At 37.3% G+C, this 19406-nt stretch overlaps 1 protein-coding gene across 2 annotated transcripts in view; it reads left to right on the top strand.

Annotated features, from left to right (window-relative positions):
* LOC131061694 (uncharacterized) overlaps positions 1-19406 on the top strand; it is a 171628-nt gene that overhangs the window by 37282 nt on the left and 114940 nt on the right. For both annotated transcript variants that reach the window (XM_057995510.2, XM_057995511.2), the window contains exons 3-4: positions 4295-4514; positions 4627-4727. In XM_057995510.2, coding sequence (XP_057851493.2) covers positions 4295-4514; positions 4627-4727 — 321 coding nt within the window. The remainder of the gene's footprint in view (positions 1-4294; positions 4515-4626; positions 4728-19406) is intronic.

The raw sequence follows: 19406 nt of genomic DNA, 5'->3' as shown, positions 1-19406 counted from the left end.
TATAACTTCAAAATTCCTTCGTCATTTGGTTCCATTGGACCTTGACTCTTTGTTCATTCTTCTTTAGAGTCCAAATTTGACGAACTTGAGGAAATTGCTTCCTCACTGACCTTGGTTTTTCAAAACAATTATATAATCCAACTCTTGTTCTCAATGGAGATTGTATTCTTTTTCTAGTTGTGATGGGCTTTGGTTGCTACTAGCCAACCCTGACCCAAGAATGCATCGTACACTTTTTTCTTTAATGAGATGACCACAAAGTTCAAAAAATTTGGCTTCCAATAATTACCTATTCTTCCATTAAAACTCCAAGTACCTTAATACCTCGCTGATTTGCATGTTAGGTCCAACAAGGAAAGCTAATGTACTGAGAGGGGAGGGGTGAATCAGTACTTCAAAACTTTTCTCCAAAAACAATCTTACTGATAAACATAAACTGTAAACTGCTGATCTCATAATATAAAGCTAACACATAATTATAGAAGTAACATTCATACACATTTCACTCCATAACACAAATATTTTGGTTATGCAGAAACTCTTGGTTAGAGAGAAAAACTGCGGTGGGGATGGCACCCACAACTTCACTACTGCAATAATAAAGGTTGCTCGGTTAGAGCTACATGTTTAGCTATTTCTGATAGCTTACCCTGTTAGGAGTATCAAGATCTTTAGATCTACCTTGCTAAAGGATTTTACAACACTTATACAAAATGCTGTACCTGGTTAAAGGCTTTACAATTTATAGACTTTGTTAGAGTCTTTTACCCTGTTAAAGGTTTCTATTACAACTCAAATGTTTCAATAAAATCTTTACAAATATCTGCAACTTTACATCTGAAATGTTATAGCAGATTCTATGTGCTCAATATGAAATTACCTTGCTCATAGCATACCTTGGTAATTGATAAATCAACTCGGTAAACCCTTCTGTTTACTCTGTCCCTTAAACTGTTCTCTGAAGACTTTCTCGGTGACCTCTGAATATCTCTGACAGTCGTAGTAGTCACAACTCCGTGTGTCCTTTTATGATTTTCCTTTTTCAACCTATCTATCACACACAAATGTTTCTTGTTTTGATTCTCAAATCATTCTGTATAAATAGATCTCTGGGACGGTGATCTGTTCATGCTTCGATCTTACAAACAAGATTCATCGAATGAATAAACATAGAAATTATTTCATTGGATAAACTTCCTCAAAATCATATAAAATCTTGAAGTGCAATTTCCTATGCAATAACTGTTCCCTGTTCTCGAATCTTGTAACACGTTTCCACATATGTGTCCAGGTTCATTGAATCTGGTAACACGTTATACTCGGTTCAGATTACTCGGTATACCTTCTTTGGTGCTCGGTAGACATAGAACGTTACTCGCTAGACAGCTCGGTGTATGCTTAACTTTGTGACTCCTTTCTTCTGTAACCGACTGCTTTAGTGCTTACCGACTGAATATTTCGGTAGTATTAACCGACTAGAGTATATAGGATGACTTTGGACATAAAACTAATGACAACTTAATAAATAATAACACTGCACCCACTAGTTGAAAAGTTGGGGGCCGAATGTTTGGCTTGCCAATACTTCTCCAAGTGTCTTCCAAAAGTATATTCACATGAGACTCGCCATCAAGAATTGATTTGGTGAGATTTCTTCCAAAAATCTCCATATTCACCATTGCTAGTTTCTTTGCTGTTTTAATTGTTAGTAACATTGGATCAATTACTTGGTTGCTTGACAGTGGACGCTCAGTTATTGGATATTAATTCTCACTAGATGTTAATTGGGCTGTAGCATACCCCATCTCATTTCTCCCCCATATAATAGCATTTTGAAGTTCAGGAATACTTTGTAATAAATCCACTACTTTAATTAGTAAGGCAGTTTGAAGTACTTGCCTCGTAATATTATTCTTGGATTATGATTGACTTGTTACCATACTTGTGTTTGCATTTGAGTGGTGGTGTTCGTTATCCATAGTATTCTCTGTTGGATTATTTTTCATTGATGTCAAAGGCTTAATTGTGTTTGTTTATGCATTTTAGTTGAGCTGTCTACCTGTTTGCCTGATTGAGCAGCGTGAGCTGCTTGAGGTGCTTGTGTGTCTGCATCAGCAGTATGTGTCTATATATCTTTGTCAACATCTATGTCAGCCTCTCATGCCACATCATCACTGAAATTTTAAAAGGGGTCAATTCCTTTTTGGAATCGAATTAATTTCTTTAAAGTATGTTAGTCATTTCAGACTTTATTTATTGACACGATACTGGGCGTTACTTTCCTTTTGGCTGCTGAAATGACTCCAAATTTTTCAGGTGTTTTGACCACTTCTGGAAAAGACTATTTTTTTAAATGCTATCGTGGGCTTTAATCTGGGCTGAAGTTGTGTTTTTATATGGTGAAAAGTATGGGGGCATTTTTGATGAAATACGTTTTTTTTCTGAAGGAAGTTTGCACCTTTTTTTATTATGTCTTCTTCAGATGTGGTAATAAGTTCTTTAGTAGAGGTCATGGAATATGAATTATTAAGTGTCTTATTCATTCTTTTAGGGGAGCACGATGGTATTTCTTTTTCGGGCAGTTCTCTTCTCTGCATGCCGTGTTCTTTTGATAATTGCCGTAATTTTTATGAATTTTTTTAAGAAGTTGGAGGTGATGTTTGAATTAAAAAAAATGGCTTTAATGAGAGGCACGATTTTGTTATCGTGGATGTTTCTGATAGAGTTATTATTTTTCGATATGGTAGAATTGAAAATTGTTTGATAGATGTTGTTTTTGCATAAGTGTCTGAAGCGGCAGTTTCGCTTTTTAAATAAATTTGATTTGGAGCTTTTTATTGTTGAGCAGATGATATCTTTGGTAATGGTCTTTTATTTTAAAAGATATGCCTTCTTGTGAGTAATATAGTGTAGCACACAAGGCGTGGGATTAATCTCAGAGAGCTGTTGTTACCAAATTATCTTTTAGATAGCTGCCGTTTTTTTTTAAAAGGATAAGAATGACTATCTTTATTACACAAAAAAGTAGATTGCTTTCATGGCCTACAAGTTTTGATGGCATTCTACAGGTTGAAGGTGGTGCTGTAGTGACCGTGAGTTGTAGCAAAGTATTACTGTTTGCGTTGTGCATTGAATTTGGGAATGCTATTGTGAGGAGTGTAGCTACAGTGTTGTTAAATAGAAAAACTCTTCTTACAAAGGCTTTGCATTCCTGAGTTGATATTTTATCATGATATCTGTGTTGAATATCTGCTGTTTGTGTGGGTACTTGAAGGTAATTTTTTCGGAGTCCTTTGAGAGAGGAATGGTGAATGTTTGAGGGGTTGGTGTCTCTGTTATTCACAGTTGGTGCTGTGAGGAGAGTTGGAGCTCTCTTTAGACTATTGCTTTGTAAACTGGGTTGGTGCCCATTTGAAGATATTAAAAGTCTTTTGATGCCCTGGTTTTTTAGCCGAAAGGATTTTCCACGAGAAATCTTGTGTTCTTGTCTTATTGATTTTTTTGTGTATCTTTTGGTGTCATTCTGAAAATTTGTGAAAAAAACTTGAAACACTGATTGACCTCCCCTCCCCCCCCTACTCTCAGTGTTTCCTATGTGCTTCTCATTCTCCACTTCAGCGTTTTCTTCATGGAGCCTTTCTTTTCCTGTATGTGGGTTTGGGCACATAACATTCTTGCCTTCGGCATGAGTAATGGCTAGAACTTCATTTTGCCTATCAATATTAATTATGTTGATGCTAGCCCTTTGCTTCAAACATCCTGTGTCTTCATGATCTCCAAGTCCACACCATTTGCACACTTATTATACTTTATCCTGCTTGTTCTAGCAGTCTCTTGCATAGTGTCCCTATTTGCTACATTGTTGGCATTATATGATAGGGCATCCTTTGGGTCATATTGTTAGTCTTTTCTCTTATATCAGAAATTTAGTGTAGGATTTTCACAACTAGCTCTTACATTAAAACTCTAAAGACTTATCGAGTGAGATTTCTTTAGGGAATGATTTTGTTTTAAAGGAAATAATATACCAAGCAAAATTAGGAGTCATTCCTATTGTGGTACTAATATTCAATTAACTAATTAATGGCCTCTTCAAATTGTGTTGTACATGTGGGAATAGTCTTCTTACAGTTTGTGATCTTCAGAACTACTTTTAGAATCTGATAATAAGTATTTTGTAGCTATCGTATCACAGAATAGTGCATATATTTATATGGCATAGCAATACTTTTTGAAATGTATCTTTGAAACAATTGTTCTTGAGTTTGAAGCCTGTAGAGCATTATTACAACAGGTCAAGGTGGCCATGGTGGTGTCTGGAAGCAGATTCTAGTTGTTGCCCTTGCAATTGTGGCATGGGTTTTGGTAATTGCACAATGCTGTGCTGGATCAGACGTTCTAGCATGGAGATCCTTTTATGCGAGGCATGACGGAGCATGGAAAACTCATTACCGTGAGATGTTTGACCACGGGATTCGAGAAGTATTGTGCTGCCTTGGAAGGGCTCAATATTTGTAAGTTATTTTTTGCCTGTTCTTGGTTTCTTGGTGGCTTACACTTCATCATGTGCTTTCTTTTTCCTAACATATAATAAACTGTACCAATCTTGTTTGGCAAAATGTACAGGAGCATTTTGGAGGCTGATGAAGTTGACTCTGTTGCTGGACTTTTGGGAGATCTTGTTGCATACCGTGCAGCTGGTGCTGGCCATCTGGAGTTTCTTGCAGGCAACATCTTTTATCTGATCCATGCAATATTCATAATGCTTTTTCTGCATCTCTATATGTTATTGTGTTTGAATGGGTATGCATAATGTTGTTAGGAAAAATGCTTTAGAAGTACCCAAAAATGCATGCTGAATAGAGACATGGTATTCTGTTGGTAGGCATTTTTAATTATGAATAACAGAAACAACTAGATAACTCTGATTTTGAAAATTTTGCAAAGCAAAAGATAAAATGGTTTTAATGTTTCTTATGTATATTATTTCTATTTCAAGCTATGATTCTTCAATCTCAAGGGCGCTTTGCTGCATTACATTAAGAACAGAAATTAGTTGTATGCAAAGGTGTTCTCAACTTCATACATCTTGTAGAATGTAAACTAACAACTATTCTCAACACTAATACTGTTAGAATAAATATGAAAATATTATAATAATACAATATTAGTTGGTTGTAAGGGAGCTAGTTGGTTGTAAAGAAGTTAGTCAGTTGTGATTGTTTGGTTCTGCACAGTATTCTGTGTATCCACCATATATTTCGCAATGGCTCCTCAATCATTTGTTCATTGTGCACTGATGTTTCATATTCATTTGCAATATGGTATGAGAACAAGGTTTTCCTTGTGTTCGAGTGAAATCCATGATTCCAAATAGGCAGTTGACAAGGCCATGAAGCAGACTATAGGAAAGTTGCAGAGGCAACAAAGGGAGTCTGAAAGAGAGAAGAACCTGTTGCACCTAAAAAAGTGTGCAAGGTGTGAGAAACAAGGCAAGTGACTTCTTTGTTCACCCTATGCTCCAGTGCTATCTGTCATAGACTTGCTTCATGTTGTCATTTCAGAAATAAAGGAACATGCAGGTCATAAATCTGGTGTAGACAAAGCTAGCACTGTTGGAGTGAAGCCTGTCACATCAACTACCAAGGAGTCAAGGACACAGGACAGGTAATGTTGCAACTGCTACATAAGCCATGGCCTAAGTCTATGCAAAAGGCATCTATTTGTCCTCCTTCCCATCTATTCTCTTTCATTAGCATGAGGTTTTTCTTCCAAATTTATTCCTTTTGATTGCTAAAGATGATGTGGCAACAAATATTATAAGCCTTGGAGGCATGCCCATGTGAAACAAAAGGTTCATATGTTTTTATTTTAATTTTTCCTCCTAATATCCGACTTTTGTAATGTTAAGGGAGAAATAAATGTTCTTGTAAAATATGGAAGCCAAATTGAAAAAATTAAAAATTCTTGCAAATTATTCTCTCTTTAGTTGCAAAAAGTATTAAAAGTGCATATTAATATAGTTAAACTTAAAAAAAGAAGTTGCAATACTGTATTAATTTGATTTATCACACTTAAGACAATTATTTTTTACAGCAATTTTGTTTTGTTTTTTATTCAGTCCACTTATTTGTTACTTTTGTAACAAACAAGCAGTGTTTGGTACAAACTACAGCTTTGATCCACATTTATTAGTAAAGTCGTGTTGAATTACTACATCTAATGCCAAATAAATCTGCAACAATGATATTTGTCGCAGCATCTCTATAAATCATCTAGGAGAAATAGGGGGAATCTACTTCTTGAAGAACCCTTCACATTCAGATAAAAAATGGTTCCAAATGCTCAAAAATTAATGCTTCTGGAATTTCAGTTGTTGAAAGGTAATTATTTAGCCTAGAAAACTGAGGTCTAAACTTGAGTTTGAAAATTTGTGGGGTGTTCTTGGAAGTCACTAGACTAGCACAAGTTGGAGATGAATAAAGAATGTATGATAATCTAATCAGAAGGCTAAATTGATCACTAGACTAGCACAAGTTGGAGATGAACAAAGAAAGTTTGATAAAGCTAATCAGAAGGCCAAATTGATCATCATGGTTGATATTTTAGATGAGGTTTAGCCTCACATCATAACAACAATGATAGTGAAAGAGGCTTGAGACTGCCTCAAAACTATTTATGAATAAAAAATCATAATCACATCTTGGATTTATAGAGTCGGTTATATTGTTTGAAAATGCAAAATGGTGAATAGTTGGAGAGCTTTTTAGAAAAGTTGCAAAAGACAGGACACAGAGTAAGAAAATGAATGGTGCAAATCTTTGTTATGAAATCAAGTTCATACATAAGATGCATAAAGTTCTTTAATCAAACAGGTTCAGATCAGGCCTTCAAATAGGGTTTAAATAGCTCACATTTTGTGATTATACATATGCTGCTATTTCTCTGTTCTATTCATTTTACTCTTCATCTCTCAGTTATGATAACTTGTATGAATTGGATCTTCATAAATGATGCACGAGTTTGTTTCTCATAAGCAACCAGATTCTGATGGAAAATTTTCTAATTGATTGCAACTCCATTTCTGGCCGGAACAAACTACCATTAATAAAATGAAGAAAATGCAGGAGCCAGAATTTAACATATTTCATACAGAAATAATCAAGATTCTCAAATACAAATGAAGGTTATAAATACATATGCAATCACAACATGAATTTTTTAAAGTTAATACTCTTTGGAATGCATATTGATTGGATGTCAAGTCAAAGTAAAAATACAAATTCATTAATTTAATCAAAGTAAAAGTGGACATGAATCCTTTTTGCGGCAATGTCTGTGAAGAAGATACGGTGGCATGCAATTGGAACTAGAATCAAGAGAATACTCAAGGAGATCAGCCTAACAATCAATTTGATAACTAGCAGCTCTGCTATTATAATATTTTCAAAGACATCAAGAACACATAAAGAAATCATTTGAATCAGTACTTGTGTCAGAATCAGTACCAAATCAAGGGCAGACTTAGTTGAAGGCTCAGATATTTCGTCTCTGTGACAACAGACCGCTAGATGGAGTGATTGCCTCCATTCTTAAATATGCTACAATTACAAATGTTATACCCTCAAAACTTTAATTGCAGTATGTGTGGAAGATGAAGAAAAAGCAGTTAGATGAATTGAACTTGAATAAAAGATAGTTAGGAGAATGAAAACACCTTGAAGTCCAAGGGGTTGAGCTTAATTGGTGAAAGCATTGAGTTCTCATTGTGGAGACCCAAGTTCAAATCCCAAAGAGACATCTAATATGGACTTCTAACTTGTTACTCTTGGTCTTCCATATCAGCTTCTAATGTAAATTGGTTTCTAAATAAGTGGATTTCTAATTTGTGACAATTTGTGACCTTTTCACACATCGCCCCATTGCTAACGGGTGTTGTGAAATATGGATCAAAGAATAATGACAGTGATTCTGGAAGACTGATTGCCGTAAGTTATTGATCGTCTCCATCATTGAATCCGGTTTAAATACAAGAGGAAAGGTTGCCTACGTAGGGGCATGTCCATACGTGATATGGATCAAAGAATAATGACAGCGATTCTGGAAGACTGATTGCCGTAAGTTATTGATCGTCTCCATCATTGAATCCGGTTTAAATACAAGAGGAAAGGTTGCCTACGTAGGGACATGTCCATACGTGGCAGTTGCCACGTATGGACATGCCCCTTCGGAGGCAACCGTTCATAACAATTAGTTTGTTTATGTTTAATTTCCGAACTACATGCTCCGTTAATATAATGCGATCGAGAATCACATGGGCATTTCATCACAGTGTATACAAGGTTTATGTCCATCTGCATATCGGGACTGTGTGTTAATAGCACTCTCCAAAATGACTTTCAGGCATCGATCATATATATATAATAACCGATTTACCATCAGTTAGATTCACGAGGGCTATATCTTAACACTCCCTCTTAGCAGGAGTGGATCTAAGTAATTTTCTTGGGAGCATATTCTGTCATGACTTCGGACACAATTCGGGACAACATTTAATATAGTCTTGTCATGACAATAGACTCACTATCATGATATCCGGCTCAGTCCGGGACAATCACTTAAGAAGTCAATCATGAGATGATCACATACTTTAGGATCAAGATATCCGGCACAGTCCGGGACAACAACTTAATGTAGTCAATCTTGACACTTGGTCAACTATTGTCAAGATCGTCAGCTTGAAATAGTAACTTTAAACATAAGAAGATCGTCATCTTCTTGAACACAGTTAGAATATTGCAATATACATTTTATTTATTTATTCATGAACAAATTACACATGGTAGGAATTTCATGCTAATAATCTCAATTATAATCTAGTCATACCAAGTTTACTTCTGAAGTATTCTATCTTCAATCTTGCAAGTGGCTTGGTGAAGATATCAGCATTTTGTTTTTCAGTACTGATGTACACTAGTTTTATGATGTTTCGATCTACCATATCTCTTATGTAGTGATAAGGGATCTCAATATGTTTGGATCGATTGTGAAAAACTGGATTTACTGAGAGCTTGATACAACTCTGATTATCACAATGAATTATTGTTGAATTCAGAGTTTTTCCAAATAATCCAAATAATAACTTTCTCAGCCATTCCGCTTCACGAGCTCCCATGGAGGCTGCCATATATTCTGCTTCGATGGAGCTTTGTGCAACTGTTGACTGTTTTCTGCTGAACCAAGATATCATAGCAAAACCAAGACTGAAGCAACACCCTGTAGTACTTTTACGGTCAGTGGTACTTCCGGCCCAATCAGAATCAGAATATCCTTCAAGTTTAATCTCAACATTTTCATACTTTAAGCCAAGTCCGATTGTGCCTCGTAAATATCTTAGAATGTGTTTAGCAGCCATTAGATGTATCTTCTTAGGTTCACACATGAAGTGACTTGATACATTTGTAGCACAGCAGATATCAGGACGAGTATTTACCAAATACATGAGTGAACCGACAATTTGTCTGTAGAGTGTGGGATTTGTAGGTTCTGAATCTTTTGCCTCAATTTTTAACTTGTGCAACTTAGTTTCCATTGGTGTAGCTAATGGCTTACACTCCATCATCCCAAATCTAGTTAGAATATCTGTGGTGTACTTTCCTTGATTTAGGAAGATGTAGTTTTTCTTCTGCCATACTTCTAATCCTAGAAAATAATGTAGAAGCCCTAGATCCTTCATATCGAATTCTGTTGCCAGGTCTTGCTTACATTTCACAATGAGATTATCCTTTTCTGTTATCAAAAGATCATCCACATAAAGGACCAATATGATCATATTGCCATTTGAAGCCTTGAAGTAGATGTTGGGATCTGCTAGGTTCTTGGAGTACCCTAGTTTGGAGAGATAGTTGTCTATCCTTGCATACCAGGCCCTAGGTGCTTGTTTTAGCCCATAGAGAGATTTCTGTAGTTTACAAACATAGCAATTTTTATCATGTATGGTGAATCCTTCTTCTTGTTCTATATATACTTCTTTTTCAATTGAACCATTTAGGAAGACAATCTTTACGTCCATTTGGTGAATTTTCCATCCTTTGGATGCTGCAATTGCAATGATTGTTCTTACTGACGTATACCGGGCAATTGGGGCAAATGTCTCTTCATAATCAATTCCTGCTTTCTGAGAGAATCCCCTGGCCACAAAGCGAGCTTTATGTTTTTCAATGCAGCCATCAAATGCATATTTGATCTTGAATAACCACTTGGATGAGACAACTGATTTGTCTTTTGGTCTAGGCACTATATCCCAAACATCATTCTTTAGTATAGATTGATATTCTTCAACCATAGCATCTTTCCAAGCCTGTTTTGATAAAGCTTCTCTGACATTTGTTGGTTCAAAATTTGTGAGTTCGGTTAGAAGTGCAACATAACATTTTAGATTTCTTGTTCTCTTATTTTCTTTGGAAATTTCATTTGGTTCTACATTATTCTCTTCAATCATTTTCCTTGCCCACAGAGGTCTTTTCTTGTTATTGGGTGTTTCAATATTTTCATCAACAAGAGGTTCAGAAGCTCTTATGATGTCCTCTCTCTCAATGTCTGAAGGTTCAGGATTTTCTATGATATTCTCCCTCTCAATCTCAGTTATGTGATCTTCTTCTTCTTTAGTAATGTTATCATCCTCAGGTTCTTTGAGTGTAGTGTTTTCTTCAAACTTTACATCTCTACTTATCTCAACAGATTTTTTCCCTGGAATGTAAATGCGATATCCTTTAGTATTTTCACTATAGCCAATGAAGATACCTCTTTTTCCGGATGGTTCTAGTTTTGTCCTCTTTTCTTTAGGAACATGTATATATACAGGACAACCAAATATCCTTAAGTGATTTAAGTCTGGTTTGTTCCCTGTAAAAGCTTCTTCAGGAGTTATGTTTTCTAGAACTGAGTGCGGACATCTGTTTTGAATGTAGACTGTTGTATTTGAAGCTTCTGCCCAGAATGAAGTGTGTAAGTTTTGGTCATGCATCATGGCTTTTGCTGCTTCAATTATGGTTCTGTTCTTTCTTTTTGCTACTCCATTCTGTTGTGGATTATATAGTACAGTATACTCCCTCTTAATCCCAACAGAATTACAAAAGTCTTTGAAGTTGTCAGATGTATATTCTCCCCCATTGTCGGATCTTAACACCTTAATTTTCTTCCCTGACTGGTTTTCTACTAGTGCCTTGAATTCTTTGAACCTAGATAGTACTTCATTTGAGTCTTTGCACTTTAGAAAATATATCCATGTTTTTCGAGTGTAGTCGTCAACAAAGATTATGTAGTATAAGGATCCAGTTAGGATGGTGTTGACATGGGACCGCATAGGTCTGAGTGAATTAGTTCTAAAATAGATTTTGATTTGTGCTCGCTTGAGGGAAAAGAAACTTTCACATTCTTTCCCAAGGCACATCCTTTGCAAATGCTTGTGTGTTCAGATTTTAGTTGGGGCAGTCCCGAAGTAATCTTCTTTATGTTGGATAGAGCACTATATCTTAGGTGTCCTAATCTTTTGTGCCACAATTCATTATTATTTGAAACTTCAAGATTTAGTGCTTCCTTTTGATCACTGCATAGTTTGTATAGGCTACCATCTCTTGAACCTACTATTATGGCATTTTTGATATTTGTATTTTTAGGCCAGAGTAGAACTTTATCTTCATTGAAGGTAACCCGATATCCTTGATCAGCTAGGCCTGAGATTTAGACTAGATTTCTTTTTATTCCATGTACAAACAGAACATCCTTTAATTGTAGAGATACTCCATTTCTTAGTTTGATAGTACAGGTCCCAATTCCTTTCATAGGATATGTGGAGTTATCTCCAATAGTAACCTCTTCACTTGAGTGCCCGTTAAGTGTTTCAAACTGATTTTTGAATCCAGTTATATGCCTTGATGCTCCACTATCTACGATCCAAGTGTTTTTATTTGTATTTATTTCGCTTGATAGGGCTAAGAAGAAAATTGAGTTTTCTCCTTTGACTTCGGCTAGACTAGCTTGTGTTTTCTTCCTTTCTAGACAATTCCTGTGAGTGTGCCCATATTTGTCGCATTTGTAACACTGAATTTTAGACATATCTCTTTTCTGATGGTTTTTATTTCCTCTCTTCCATTTGGAGAACTTTTTCTTTTTGTTGAAGGTATTTGTATTAAGTGCTTGGATTTCTCCTTCTTTATTTGGCCCTAATCCTCTTGAGATTAGTCGAGATTCCTCTTGAATGCACTCATTCTTAAGTTGTTGAAATTTGGGCAAGGGGGGCGTTCTGCTAATACATTGAATGTAGGACTCCCATGAAATTGGTAATCCTCTTCTATGAGAGAGATTTCTTGATTATCTACCCCATTTCTAATAGCTTGTAATTGGTCTTTTACTTCAGATATCCTTGAAAAGTATGTAGATATTGTGTCATCTTTATTCATCTTTATGTTTAAAAGTTGTTGTTTCAAGGTTAACATTCTGCTCGCATTGTTAACTTCATATGTATTTTTAATGGTTTTAAATACTTCATATGCTTTAGGCAGCCTGGCTATAGATGGAAGAATATGATCTTTGACTGAGTCAATAATTATTTTCTTTGCTTTATTATTACGCCTTTTCCAGGTAGATTTCTTTAGATCATCATTTGGCATGTCTAGATTTTCTTCCATGTAAGACTGTAATTCTAGTTCTTCAAGAATGGCAATGATTCGTATCTTCCAGGAAACGAAGTTGGAGGCTCCTTCGAGTCTATCTTCGACTCTCATATTACTTGACATTTTGAATATTTTCTTAGTTGGATATATCCTTTGCGTATATAGCCTCTGCGTCGATTTGTTATTTACTTCCGATAAATGCTTATGAGTAATATGGCTGTCTAATTTATTCTCTTAATAACTTGGCTATGATACCATGTTGTGAAATATGGATCGAAGAATAATGACAGCGATTCTGGAAGACTGATTGCCGTAAGTTATTGATCATCTCCATCATTGAATCCGGTTTAAATACAAGAGGAAAGGTTGCCTACGTAGGGACATGTCCATACGTGGCAGTTGCCACGTATGGACATGCCCCTACGGAGGCAACCGTTCATAACAATTAGTTTGTTTATGTTTAATTTCCGAACTGCATGCTCCGTTAATATAATGCGATCGAGAATCACATGGGCACGATAGCCCATGCCACGTATGGACATGTCCCTACGGAGGCAACCGTTCATAACAATTAGTTTGTTTATGTTTAATTTCCGAACTGCATGCTCCGTTAATATAATGCGATCGAGAATCACATGGGCACGATAGCCCACTGTGATTTCATCGCAGTTTATACAAGGTTTATGTCCATCTGCATATCGGGACTGTGTGTTAATAACACTCTCCAGAATGACTTTCAGGCATTGATCATATATATATAATAACCGATTTACCATCAGTTAGATTCACGAGGGCTATATCTTAACAACGGGGACCCCCTCTTTTCCGGCTTTTTGCGTTGTTAGGTTAGGGTTTTGGCTGCTTAGTGGGCAATTTTGTGTTTCTCGTGCCGGAGTCTCAGAGTTTTGATCATGCTTAGTGCCGTTTAGGGTTTTTGAGGTTATAGGATCAAGCACGTGAAAATTGAGATTTCTCAATGATCCTAGTTTTGTTTAAGTGTAGACCCTTTTGGAGCGTTAACGTGTTTTAAGTGTTCTCGTCGGTGATTTTAAGTGCTAAGGTGTTTTTCAGACCTTTTGGAGTTGTTTTCTCGTTCCTAGAGAATTATTCAAGATGATTTCACACTTTATTCCTATAGTTTTCCTTGTGTCACGCTCCAATTTTTGATGAATTTGCCCAAGTCCAGTTGAGTTTTATTAAGTTTCAGAGTTTCTAATTGGTTTTGAGTGGAAAAATCATCATTTTCCGGAGTAAAATCCATATTGTAAGTGTTAAAAGGTCAAAATTCCATGCTAGAGGTGCTTTTCCTCTCATATCCTGACTACCCATGGTTTTCCCCACTCAAAATCCAGACTAGACATGGATTTCCCTTGAAATCCATACTTGCCTCATTTTTCCACCACTGTTAATCCATACTAGGGTCGTTTTTCCCCTGGAAGTATTAAAATTTGACTAAGTGTCAGGACTACCCGCATTTTTCCACCAGGGAGGTATGGATAGGTTGCTGATGACGTTTGCATTCATTCCATACCTGGGTTGATTTTCCACCAGGTATTTGTGACAAGTTTTTGAGGATTTTTGTTCGGATTTTTATCCAGACTCAGCGATTTTCCACTGAGAGTGCATTTCATAATTTTGAGTTCGGATTTTCTTCCAGACCGAGGATGATTTCCCACCAGAGGGGTATTTTCGAGTGATGACTTCATTTTTGAATGGAATTTTCATTCCACACTCATATCGATTTTCCCCTAGCCCATTTTTATGCGCATTTGATAAGTTTTGAGTGTGGATTTTCATCCAGACTAGGATCAATTTTCCCCTAGGGGTGATACTTGGCGATTTTTAAAGTGAGTTTGGTGAGAATTTTTTAATCCTTACTGCGATCGATTTTCCCCAATTGGCCCATTTTGATTTAAATTGAGACACTTTAATAAATGAGCCCCATTTTAATTGTTTTTAATGAAAGACAATGATTATTTAAAAGATGAAAGCAATTAATAAATGATTTGCAATGAGCATTTAATGTTTTCAACCTTCTAGAAGCAAGTTAGTTTCACCCAAGCAAGTATAAGAGCAATTGTTTTATCCCACATTGCTTGTGTGGTGAAATTTGGTGATGAAAGTTAGTTTAAAGGGAGGAGTCCAACAAATTTTATTATTAAGTTTGCCAGGTGGATTCCATGCAAGGGCGATTTTCTCCATAGTTGGCGATTTTGGAGTTGGTGTTTTAGTGAAATGTTAGATTGAAGGCCTGTTCCTCCATTCCAGCCAGCTGGACAATCCATTCCTTTGCTGCTATTGAGGCTTGGTGACTCCATTGTCTTCAGATTTTTGATTTTGGGAAGATAGAGATTTTCCAAGTTTGACGACTTTGATGGCTAGACGATTTTCAAGTTTGATGATTTTGCAGAGGTCCGCCATTTTTGCTTGCTGATTGGAGTGCCATTGAGACCTCTCCCATGCCACAATTTTAATGAAGTTTGCCATTTTTGGTGTATTTGGCGATTTTGGTGAATGGTAGTGATTTTGGTATTGGTGAACTTCACGATTTTTCCCTGTCATCGCCATCATTGCTTGCTGTCCTTAGACATTTTTTCAGACCTTTATTGGCAGATTGGAGTGTGCATTGAAGATATTTTCAGATTTAAGAGGATGGCGCCATAGCTGGAAAAGTTCGATTTTTATTTTACAAGTGTTGGAGCATATTTTGGTAAATTCCCTTCACACTTGGTGGCTGCCATTATTCCTACTTGCTGTCATTTGCTTCAGATCTGAGCCTAAACGCCATTATCACAGCAAGGTGACCTCCATTGTTGGCTGTACATTCATTTTTCATACTTAACTTTTTGCCCAGCCAGCTGCCATTTTATGTGATTTGCATTTGGAGGCATTTTGGGATCATTTTCAGACTATTTGAAGGCTGTTTCAGGTCTGCAACTTCACCATGGCTGCTTGTCTTCAGAAAATTTATCTTTTACCAGCCATACCTATGTTCTCAAAATTGATTTGTTTCATCATCAAGGCTGATTTTTATCAAGTTTGTGCATATTTTTAGATAATTGCAACATGTTTTGAGAGGTTAATTTATTAGTTGCAGGTTATCTTCAGATTTGTGACCTCCATTGTTGACTGCGGAAGGTGTCTTTAGACATTATTTTTGTGAAAACACAACCTTTCACACCTTTCCCTAGTCACTCTTAATCCGGTATACTCCTTTGCACTATGATTTGCACGAAATTTCTAAGTATAAGGAGGTGTTGATTTCATGGGGTTTCATGGTTTCATACCCTAGTCTTGTCACATTTTGTGTTTAAATTGTTAAGATCTACCAAGAGTGTGGACTATTTTCCTAACTTCATGCTTTAATTTAGCCTAAAATCGTTAGGAAGTCAGGAATTCTATTAAGAATATTGTATTTTTTTGCTAAGTTCTAACTTCAAGCTTCGTACAAGTGCGACGTCGAAGTCCGGATTTAAGGAGAGAAGAGAACAATAGAAGATACTGGAGACTGGATTCTATCGAGAATCCAAGATGCCATCTAGATGGAAGGAGATTACGGATACAAACATGCATTTCTTGAGCCTGAACTTGATCCGACAACGGATGTTTGGAGTAGGAAATCAGATTCCTTCCCCAGCATATGTAAACATTATGAAGAGTGGTATTTTTCAAGCTGCTGGATTTCCATAGTCCATACAATGCAACGAGCCTATCCTAGAGTGTGTACGATGTTATGATCCTCGCTCGCGAATGATCGAAACTCCTAAGGGCGTTGTCATTGCCTACCTTGCCGAGGATGCTATTGCTGAGGTAATTGGAATTCCATGCGGAGTAGATATGAAGGATGCAACTAAGGATGAATATGAAGAGTGGTACACGAAGAAGATGGATGCGTGTAAGAGTATGATAAACAAAGACTGGATGATTGAGCCTAGGCTTCATCATTCCAAGGCTCCCAAGACACTCATGTGCACAGACTTCAAAGAGGAGTATAGTGACTTAGTATTCCTGCTTAACAGAGTGATGGGGATGTCGCAGGGTGCAATATTCGATGGATGGATGTTCTATTTTATCCAGGATTGTCTTAGAGGGACATTGGTAAATTGGTCTAGAATCATAAGTGACAATCTGGACTTTCAGCGGAGGAATGTAGAGTGGTCCAAGTCATTCGCCATGACTTCCTACTTGGTATACCTGCTTGCACGGTTTGTTTCATATAAAGGATTGATATGCAAAGGTGAAGTAGGGAATGGGCAAGGACAATTCAGGAGTCATGAGTGCTATCCCCAGCTGAACATGTATAGAATTGAAGATTATAAGAGAGTGAATGATGTATTCACCATGTACATCACGTGGATGCTGCAAGGCAGAATTCACAAAAGATTGTCGAAGGAGGCAACAAAGCTAATAGAGAAATATGGATTGTGGTATATTCAGTTTCCCACTTTCACGTACCTTAGGATTCATGGGTTTCAATCCAAGCCCTATAGGTTTCCTAGGTATCCGTTCGACAGAATGATCTTGTTGGAAGTCGTGAGACAACTTCTAGAGTTTGATTCCATCCAAAGAGAGAAGCATAGGACAGGCATGACATTCCCTATTCCAGAGACGTTGGAGGTTTGCCAGTCTGCCTTAGCCGCCAGCACTGCGAGTGAGGAGCTTGCATTCTATCGATTTGCAACCTTCAAGAAAAGAGAAAGGTTTGATCCAGATAAGAATGTTGGAAGGATTAGGGGAGAGAAGTTCATCCACAAGGTAGACATAGAAGATTATTGGGCCAACCTGATGGACGAGCAGGCAGTGAAGAGACGAATGTGGTTCAGAATGTCAGTGGATTTTATGAGGAGGTGTGGACTTTTCCTCATTCCTGATCAGGTGTTAGATGACAGGGATCATACACATCCACAATATGAGAATGAAATGAAGAAGGCAATCTTATTGCCTAATTGGTCAGAATCAGAGGAGATTGATCTGGATGTATTGATGAGAGAGGTCTTGAGTTTCTCCCGCACATGGGTGGATATTCAGATGAATAGGTTAGTTGATATGGGTGTTACCTTCACTTATGAAAAGATGAAGTCGGAAGAGTCTACTTCCGAAGATGATCAGAGGACTATCAGTGATGTCAGGATTCATGCAGACGAAGAGAGTCAAGCTCCCAAGAGAAGGAAAAACACACCAGGAGGGGTCAAGGCCAAAGGGAAGAAGATTGAGGAGGTGAAGAAGAAGAAACAAAAGACTATCATTCCTCCACCTATCATTCCTTCACCACCTCTCAGTGTCTCATTGATTAAGGTAATTGAAATAACAGAGCAAAATAAGGAAACCCAACAATGTTTGAACATAGTGATACTACCAGAGAATATTCAGGAGTTACAGGCCATAGCGACATCTGCACCTCCAAATGAGAATGATGATCAACCGGGATACCCTACTGTCCTTCGTTTGGGAAATGAGGTATACAATTTGACCAAGAATAATCCTGATGATAATGATGATGTTTTCTCGGCATTGAGAGGGCTTGTTTGAGAGATGTGTCTCGATGATGGTATGGAGATGGCCGCTATTTCGGATTGGCTGATGAGCAGTATGGAAAAAGTAAGAAAATGATAGAGGTATAGCCTATTGATAACATTGATGATTACCTAGCTAGGAGCAATAAGGAGAAAGAACCCAAGAGAGCTGAGATTTTGTCGCATATAGCTAGAGATGAGATAGGAATGTGGATTGCGCACGTTGCTATTCCTATTGGAGGTGTGACAGCGGACATTGCTACTCCCATGGATTTCTAGATTACTTCAGTTGCCCTTGGTCGTACATCAAGAGAGCAAGAGTTTCAGGAGATTGGTGATAATCTTAACGTGATTAGCGCCAGATTAGATAGAGAAATAGAAGAGAAAGAGAAGTACAGAGAAGAGAATATCAGACTTAGAGAGTATATTGCAGGGATAAGGCGTGAGAATCCCACTATTATTTCCCCTATTGCAGTTGATCATGGACTACATTCACACTATGAGGCAGCGAGAGATACACTCTTGAAGGTGGAAAAGTGGATTGAGAGTGCAAGAAAACAGGCGGATGATTTCCTTACTCAGTTTGTCCAAGTATATGATAAGACAATAGGGCTCGTATTTAGAATGCAGTATTTGGAGGGAGTTTGGGAAGAATTCCGGCCTATTTAGGAGAAGACTATTCCACGCCTCAAGGCTTTGAAGAGGATTCCTAATTCCACCTTGGTCAGCAAGGACATTGTGCACAGTGGAGACATATACGATATCCATGGCTGGTATTGTTCATTGGCCGTGAAGAGATCAACTTATGAGAACGCCCTGTTGAGCTGTATGGAGATGGAGGGATTGATTCAGGACATTCAAATGAAGATCCTTGCCTCAATTGAAGAGTTATTGGGTGTTGATGTTAGTGATGCTAGTGGTTTACACTTAGCCGAATTAATAAACAAGATGAAATTTATGTATTTTTGCCAGTTGGACTCTTTGAAGAAGAGTCAGATAGATGACTTGGTCTCTTTGTTGATTCATGTTCATAGTTTGTAGAAGCTCATGCCAGATTGGGAGAACACTTTGGATGCTTGCTCGGATTCACTGGACGTGATTGATTTGCAGCAGGATACCTTGCCAAGCATTTCCATGGAGGAGTTAGATTTTGTATTGGCTAGATTCTTAGAGTATGCTAGGAGAGAGAGAGAGATGCAGGGAGGAATCTTCTAGAAGA

The sequence above is a fragment of the Cryptomeria japonica genome, chromosome 8 (assembly GCF_030272615.1).
Source record: "Cryptomeria japonica chromosome 8, Sugi_1.0, whole genome shotgun sequence".
In the NCBI taxonomy this organism is placed as follows: Eukaryota; Viridiplantae; Streptophyta; class Pinopsida; order Cupressales; family Cupressaceae; genus Cryptomeria; species Cryptomeria japonica.
Note: the sequence above shows the minus strand (reverse complement) of the source record. Positions and strands in the feature narration are given on the sequence as shown.